The 9,097-nt window shown below is 40.8% G+C and overlaps 1 protein-coding gene across 1 annotated transcript; it reads right to left on the bottom strand.

Annotated features, from left to right (window-relative positions):
• Positions 1 to 504: 504 nt before the first annotated feature.
• LOC131054414 (riboflavin biosynthesis protein PYRR, chloroplastic) lies at positions 505 to 1,530 on the bottom strand. The gene has a single exon (XM_057988931.1). The coding sequence runs from the start codon at positions 1,528 to 1,530 to the stop codon at positions 505 to 507; it is 1,026 nt and encodes a 341-aa protein (XP_057844914.1).
• Positions 1,531 to 9,097: the final 7,567 nt, after the last annotated feature.

The raw sequence follows: 9,097 nt of genomic DNA, 5'->3' as shown, positions 1-9,097 counted from the left end.
ACAATATAATTTATACATAAAATAAAATATTTCCTATTTTATTCCCCCATTTACACATTAACAAAATACTTAACCTAAACTTCCTATTTAACATAACCATTGCACTTACTTATAACACAAATGCTACAATTAGATAGAGGATGGTGAATGTGCCCTTGTGGAGCGATGGTCCCTGACAACAAGAGGCACATCTTCCCCAACCTCATAGAACGTTGAAATGAGCTTTCTTTCCCCACCAAGCATAACAACCTCATGAATCAACCCACCAATATCCTAACATAACTATTGCACTTCCTTAAAATATAAATGCTACTATTACATACAGGAGGATGAATAGACCCTTGTCGAAGGATAGTTGACCTTAAACAACATACTCTAAGCTTAGACTTCCTTGTGTGGCTTAAATCACACTAGTAGATACGATCCTATTAGCGAATCGAGTATAATTTCAAATGAACCACATAAACAAATGAAAGCTTAGAATGTGTTATTTAAACCCGACCTTTAAGAATGGTCCCTAGCATTGAGAAGCACATCATCCCCCGCCTCCCGAAATGTTGAAATGAGCTTTCTTTCTCCCCCAAGTGTAAGAACCTCATGAATCACCCCACCCAAAATTGCTGATGCAGCAAACTCCCCACCACATTCCCAAAGCACAGACATAAAACCAAGTTGCCGATAACAATACTCCATGAGAGCTCTAGGGGTGAGCTCCTCCAACTCCACCACCTCCACGCCTCTAGAGCCCAACCTCTTCCGAAACTCCGCTCGCGAGCCTCGACAAGTAGCAACGATCGTCCGACACACAGACACGTCCCATAGCCACGAATCATCCTCCACAAAATCCAACTCCTTTAAAACCACGATCCGCACAGGCAAGTGCCCAATTCGCATTTGACCCACCATCAAGTCATACGCAACCCGCAGCGCACCGTTCCCCCAAAGCACAACACCATTACACCGACACCGCAACTCTGCCAACCGCTCCGCACCCATGTGACCACCCTCCGCCGTCAGCAGCACCGACAACGGGATCCCATGAGCAACGGTGTGGAGCAACGGTGCGTTCACATTTCGGCACGCTTCAACGGCCTCTTTTATATACCTATTATCCGCCCCGGATCCCGTACCCAGCACCTGAACATTCAATCCGGCGCTTTTGAAGCTCTCTAGGGCTTTTCCTTTTAGGTTTTCCACTGGATTTTCCAATCCTATCACTATTCTCGAGAGCCCTGCCTCGAGCAACGCTCTCATGGCGTCGTCTGCAAATGGCTCCAAATTCAAGTAGGCCGTTGCTCCCCTGGCTAACCCTCGGGCCTTCTCCACGGCCTGTATTTCCGCGCTCTTTTCCCCTCGGGCGCGCAGAAAAGCTTCAGATATGATTTTAGGGCCCCGTGCTATTACGCAGCCGGAATTCGGGTGCGGTGCAGTTGTGACTGCCGATTTGTCTGCAATGGCTGCCGCTCTGAGCATGTGATCTGTGTCTGTGACCGTTGTCCAAGAGGCGCCGATCCCAAATGGCATCGCCATGGTGATGAGGAGAGAGAATCAATGCTAGGGTTTTTAGGAGTTTGGCATTGCTCTTCCTTTGTTAAAGGGCCGGCCAGATGGGGGAAAATACAAGAAATTGGTTTGCAGAATAAGATATTTTATCAGTCATTGGAATCGCAGTTTGCACAAGAAGACATTTTTATCGGCCATTGGAATCGCAGTTTGCAGAATAGGACATTTTATCAGCCATTGGAATCGCAGTTTGCAGAATAGGACATTTTATCAGCCATTGGAATCATAGTTTTGACTCCTTTGTTTTTGGTTTGCTTCGATCAATTTTAAGGTATTGATTAAATGACGAATGAATGTAAATTGGTATAAATATTTATCTACAAAGGTTATCACTTCCCAAAAAAATATTTTTTTTTTTTATAATCATTTTATTTATTTAAGAATTATTTTGTTTTATTTTAAATTTATTTTATTTATTGGGAAAAGGGTTAATCCATCTAGAATCAATGATGAAAAAGTAGTATGGACAACATCAAAGGAAGGGTCGAAGCTATTATGGCTCCAAAACAGACATTTTGTACAGCCTGATAGCAACGTGTTAGTCAATCGCAGCTGTTTATTGCAAAATCAATGGTGTAAAACGCACGACTAACATGCGTGTTAGTCAATTCATACTGCCGTTTTGGAGCTAGAATAAGGGTCGAAGCTATTCTGGCTCCAAAACAGACGTGTTAGTCAATCGTAGCCATTTATTGCAAAATCAATGGTGCAAAACGCACGACTAACATGCGTGTTAGTCAATTCGTACTGTCGTTTTGGAGCTAGAATAAGGGTCGAAGCTATTCTGGCTCCAAAACAAACCTTTCGTACAATGTGATAGCGACATGTTAGTCAATCGCGGTCGTTTATTGCAAAAACAATGGTGTAAAATGTACAACTAACACGCGTGTTAGTCAATTCATACTGTTGTTTTGGAGCCAGAATAAGGGTCGGAGCTATTCTGGCTCCAAAATAGACCTTTCGTACAACGTGATAGTGACGTGTTAGTCAATCGCAGTTGTTTATTGCAAAATCAATGGTGTAAAACGTGCGACTAACATGCGTGTTAGTCAATTTGTACTGTCGTTTTGGAGCTAGAGTAAGGGCCGAAGCTATTCAGGCTCCCAAACAGACCTTTCGTACATCGTGATAGCAACATGTTAGTCAATCACGGTCGTTTATTGCAAAAACAATGGTCTAAAATGCGCGACTAACACGCGTGTTAGTCAATACGTACTGTCGTTTTGGAGCCAGAATAAGGGTCGAAGCTATTTTGGCTCCCAAACAGACCTTTCGTACAGCGTGATAGCGACGTGTTAGTCAATCGCAGCCGTTTATTGCAAAATCAATGGTGTAAAATGCACAACTAACACGCGTGTTAGTCAATTCGTACTGTCGTTTTGGAGCCAGAATAAACACGTCCCAAAAGGAGGATGGATCAAAATAAATTTTGACAAAACATCGAAAGAAGATTGACAAGGAAATATTCTAGCATGTTGTGTGCAAAGGCTCAAGGATGTTACAAACAACGAGACAATGAACTTGGCGAACAAACTTTTGGTCCTCAAATTACATTTGGAAGGCAACTTGTAAATAATTACACATGCTTTAATCAAAGGTGAAATGCAAGAATGGAAGTTAGATAAGCTAATAAAGGTTATTAAAAAAAACCTTAAATCTTATTTAAAACTCTGAAATTTTCCATGTCAGACACGACGGTAACGACGTGACGTGACGTGACGTGACGAGGTGAGAAATTTGGAGGAAGATGCAAGCGAATTTCTCTCTGCAAATGGTGATGTAGATGGTGGCTTTCTAGGGGAAGGTCTCAAAGGAGAGTGAGGAACGTCTTCAAGATAGAAAACCCCATGTTTCTGCAAATGGTGAGTATAATGTTGGGCGATGAATTCCTTAAGGCAAAATATAGATACCGCACCATTATTGACATAGCATCGCCATTCTTAGCGTGGTGCTTAGAGCTTGGAAATAAGGAGGAGGCACACTAGCTTATGAACCAGTGCATTAGAGATTAATGGAGTTGGGGAGCTAGAGGATTCATTGCCATAGCAAAGACCAGGTGAAGGTTTTGTGGCTCCGGCAGGGTGGAGATTGGTTACATGTCGCGAAGTACACACCTCTGTTGCATCCTTTCTTCATTTGGAGTGCTTCATGTGATAAGGAGGTCACGGGAAGGAGCTATGATAGGCTGGAACTATGTGAAAGAGTACCTCAAACAGAGGGAGGTGGAAGAGCAAAAGGTGGCAGTGTACAAAACAAAAGGGGGAGGAAATGCCTGAAGTTTGAGAAGGACTACTGGAACGGCCAACACCAAGAGAAGAAGTAAAAGTAAGGAGAAAACAATTTTTGGTGTGTTGATAGGTGTACATGATGTAAGGGAAAAGGCAATTTTTTGGTGTCGACAAGCGTACATTTTTGTATGCAAATGTCATATATTTCGTCCAGTTTAGGGGATAGGTTGGTAGGTAGAAGCTAGCTATTTTATATATAAATGTAAATCTATAAGATGCAATTTAGATGTTTGTTAGTTTGTTATAGACCCTGAAAAAATTTTGGATTAGCAAATAGGTGGTGATGGAAACTTGTGACTTTTTAATTAATATTTTTTGATAAATTAATATAATCAAAACTTTATCGATAAAAAATAATGATTTATTATATATGAATGTAGAAAATTAATTGGGACGGTGTGGTAGTAGGAACTATATGATAGAAGATTGCAGTCGATGTGGTAGTAGGAACTATATGATAGAAGATTGCAGTCTTTGTTAGGCCTGCAAGGAGATGGATGTCAAGACTCAACAGGCGGATGACGGTTGAGAAGACAATTACGCCTTAGAAGAAGGAGTCAAAATTTTCTTCATGGGATACGGGTCATGTTGGTTCTATTACAACGAAGGATGGGATTAATGACATAGACATCTCTAGAGGAGAAGGAGGTCCCCCCAGGGGTGTGATCGAAGAGAAAGAGGGGGCTACAAGAAAAGCCATGGTTGCTAGCAAGGGCTTGTCAGATACGGAGGTTGACTATGACGAGGTTGGAGGAGGAGTATGACAAAGATGATGAGTTGGATATTATAGACCCTAGATGTATTATCCAATCGTCCAATGCCTTGCTGGGGAGAGTCAAAGGAAGAAGAGGTAGAAGGAGAAATAAGCAAAAGAGAGAAGATAGGGTGAAGGAGAAAGGTATCATCAGTGTTATAGATTTCATGAAGAGATCCAAGGGAGGCAAATCCTCCCTTGGAGATCCATGAAGATCCTCACATGGATTGTCAGGGGCCTATCGGCTCCTGACAAGAAACGCTTGGTAAAATGTTCGTTAGAGAAGGTCTCTAATGATGTAATCCTGCTTCAAGAAACCAAGCTGAGTTTAGATAAAGCACTTATCTTTTTGCACTACTATGTGAGATGGGAAGGTTGTTTTCACGACGACAGAGGTTCAGTAGGTGGATTGGGGATCCAATGGAATCCTCAAGTGGTCAAGGTTTTCCCTGGAGAGATGTTGAGTATTGGATGACTTGTAGAGTGAAATGCTTGGTAGACGATCTGCAATTTCATTTGATCAATGTTTATGGGCTGATTAAAACAAAGGACAAGGCAAGAGTTTGGAATGAACTTTCAGACCGCGTCAAAACTATTGGGAAGGACTGGTTGGTGATAGCAGGAGATTTCAACGCTATTTTGGATTTGAATGATAAAAATGGAGGATTAAGGAAATCTAACAGGGTTATGGAGGACTTTAGAGAGTTCGTGGCAGTCAATGAGGTGTTTGATGTTGTGCCGAAAAATGGCCAATTCACTTTGACAAATAGGAGATTGAACTTTATGAGGATCTTGGAGAGGCTTGACAAGTTTTTTGTGGGGTCCAAATGGATGGAGGGTCAATACTCTTTGGCGTATAACACTCTATCGAATTCAGTATTTGACCATTTTCCAGTTCAACTGGAATTGGATACTGGGAAGGCCCAACAACAAGGGAGTTTCAAATTTCAAAGTATGTGGTGGTGGGATAGGTATTTTTTGGAGAATTTAAAATGTTGGTGGGAAGAAAGTAATATTTTTGTGGGTACTCCTAGTTTTTGTTTTGTGAAGCGGCTTCATTTCCTGAAGGACAAAATTAAGAAATGGAATGTTGAGTCTTTCAAGAATATATTCGCTGAGAAGTTGAGACTAGAGGAGGAATTAGCATCTCTGAATGAGAAAGTGATGTACTCAGGGATGACTAATTTGGAATTTGAGAAAGAAAAGGAACTGAAAGATTGCTTAGCGGGGGCCCTGAGAAAAGAGGAGATCTTTTGGCGAGACAAGTCTACGGAAATGTGGATCGTGGTAGGGGATTCAAAAAAAATATCCATTCCTCGGTTAAAGCTAAGTGATCACTTAATAGAATTGAAGCGATCAAAGATGATGGACATTCGTTGTGCTTGACTGGAGAAGATATAGAAAGGGAAACTCTACAACATTTTGAAAAATTGCTCGGTTTTGTCGTTGGTAGTGATATCGGAAGTAGAGATCTCATGTTGGAGGTGATCAATGAGGAGGTTTCCAGGGAAGATAACAAAGCATCAATGCTTCCCTTCTCAGTGGAAGAAGTTAACAAGGCTATTTTTTCATTACATCCTAACAAGATGCCTGGCCCGAATGGATTTACTGCAGAGGTCTTTCAGAAATGTTGGGAGTTCATGGGGGAGGATATTTGGAGGGTTGTGGAAGACTTCAGGAAGAAGAGGAGATTTGTCAAAGAAATAAACAATATCATCAATCCTTATTCCAAAAAAATAGAATTTTGACTCAATGGCAGGTTTTTGTCCTATTTCGTTATGTAATTCAATTTATAAGATCATCTTGAAGGCTATGGAAATTTGACTTAAGAAGGTTTTGAGAAAATACATATCAGAGGAGCAACATGGATTCACCTTGGGCAAAGAAATTACAGACAACATCATTCTTGTTGTGGAGACTATTCATTCCATGGGTAAGGAAAACTTGAAAGATATGGTGGTCAAATTAGATGTAAGGCATATGATAGGGTTATCTCAGATTTTCTTTTGTGTGTCTTAGAAAGATTCGGATTTCATAGGAAATGGTTGGATTGTGTGAGACACTGTGTATCCTCCACTCAGTTTTCGGTTCTAGTCAATGGTTTGATCTGTGTCTTCTTCAAAGCCTCCAGTGGACTGAGACAAGGAGATCCTATGTCCCCATCTCTTTTTGTACTAATGTCATAATTTTTGGGGAGGAACATTAGAAAGAAATGTTGGGAGTGTGGAAGGGCATTCAGGCTCATAAAGTTTTAGATCCTATCACTCATTTGCAATTTGTGGATGATATGATCCTATTTGGAGAAGCTTTGGAGCAAGAAGCTTTGGTGATTAAGAGCACTTTGGAGCAATATGTGGAGGTGTCGAGCCAGTGTATGAACAAGATCAAATCACAGGTGTTCTTCATCAACATGAACAAAAGGTTACAATATAAGATTGCTAAGATTCTGCAGTTTCAAATAGTGTTCTTCCCAACGAAGTATCTGGGTGTACCTCTTTTCATGGGACGGAGTAATAATCTGATGTGGGAGGAAATTATAAATAAATGTCAAGCCAAAACTTCATTGTGGAAGAACAAATGGTTGTCTCAGGCAGATAGGATCCAAATGATTAAATATGTGTTGTCAGTCGTTCCTATTTACAGTATGTCCTACTTTAGACTATCAGTCCAAGCTATAGGGGCTCTGGATGGTCTACTCAAAAAACATTTATGGGAAGGATCGAAGGAAGCAAGGAGAATCCCACTAATTTATTGGGATACAGCCTGTTTGTTGAAAGAAGAGGGAGGAGCAGGACTTAGGAAAATAGACTTGTAGAACTTAGCCCTGGAAGCCAAATTAGCTTGGAAGATGTACAAGCATCCTCACAAACATGGTGCAGAATCTTGAGGAATAAATATTTAGATTTGAGAGAACCGGAGATAATTTTCACCCTAGCCAATTCTAAATCAGGATTGGCGGTCTGGAAATTTATTTGGGAAAGCAGAAGATTGATCACAGATCATTTAACTTGTAAAATTGGCAATGACAGGAAGGCACGGTTTTGGAGAGACTAGTGGAATGGGGAGAAAGCTCTGATGGAATGTATAGAGGATAAAGAATGGATAATTGAGATCGAGGGGAGTATTGAAGAATTGGTGGTCGATTACTTTGAACTAGCTCTGCAAAGATTTTCGAGGGTTAAATGAAAGTCGGTTGGCTCGTGGAATGAGGAGAATTGCAAAGCTTTGGTTGAATTGTTGAATAACAGAACAATTATTTCTCAGGAGAGGAGGACTCTTTGTTATGGTGTGCGCGGAAATATGGAGAATACAAAGTGAATCTGGGATATTCTATCCAAAGAAGAAGATAGAGGGACACACAATGGCCATCTCTATTGTGTTGGGATAAGAGATTTTTACTGAAGGCAAAAGCATTTTTATGGATTGCTCTTCACGGTAGAATTCTATCAGGAAGCAGATTGAGAACGATAGGCATAGTTGGACTGAATATATGTTTTATGTGCAAAAGGGAAGAGGAAACTGATGATCATCTTCTCTTATGGTGTCCAATTGCAGTGGAATATTGGGATTGGCTTTTTGAGATGTTGGAATGGCATTCTGTGAGGAATCGGTGTCTGTTGGAATTCTTGTTGTCTTGGTTGATGGAGGGTAAGCACTCAAAATGGGGGGATCTTTGGGTTGTAGGGACTTCGATGGTTGCTTGGCAATTATAGAAGGAGAGGAATAGGAGAGTTTTTAAGGAGGAGGAGATGCCAGTAGAGCTCATTATTGGCAGTATTAAAAGGGGATGGAGGAAGTAGTGAATGGGAAATTACTAGGGAAAAGGATTAAAATCTAATCTAAATGGGACATAATGATGGAGACTAAATGGGAGTTGAAGGAATTTAGTGTTAGCAATATAATCAATAAGGGTAATAGGAGGCAAGATTCTTGATGGAGAACACCACCTACGGGATGGATAAAATTAAAATTTGATGGAGCCAGTAAAGGTAACCAGGGAATGGTTGGATATGGGGCTATTATGGGGAATGAGTCAAGAAGGATGCTTTCTGTAGTGATGGGAGCGATGGGCAAAGCGACAAACAATGAGGCCGAACTACATTCTCTTGATGAAGGGATGAACATGTGTGTGGAGAAGGGATTTTTGAAGATTCTTATCGAGGGAGATTCCCAAGTGGTAATTAATGGAGTAATGCAGTCAAACTTCTGTAGTTGGAAACTTAAGACATGGTTGTCGATGATTGAAGAAAAGTTAAACAAAATTATAGAATTTTAGTTAGCACACACATATCATGAAGGTAACAGAGAAGCCAACTAGTTAGCCAATGAGGGAATTAGAATTGGCATGGAGAATATTCTTGTTGATGAGACGTTGGTACAAAACAAATTGTATGTTATACTTGGCCAAGATAGAGTAGGTCATCCTCATGAAGGGATTGGATAGAAACCATTGCATCCAATGCATATGTGGCAGAGCTGAGGACAAGTTTGT

Source organism: Cryptomeria japonica, chromosome 2 (assembly GCF_030272615.1).
Source record: "Cryptomeria japonica chromosome 2, Sugi_1.0, whole genome shotgun sequence".
Lineage (NCBI taxonomy): Eukaryota > Viridiplantae > Streptophyta > Pinopsida > Cupressales > Cupressaceae > Cryptomeria > Cryptomeria japonica.
The sequence above is the reverse complement of the archived record's forward strand: the minus strand, read 5'-3'. Positions and strand labels throughout refer to the sequence as shown.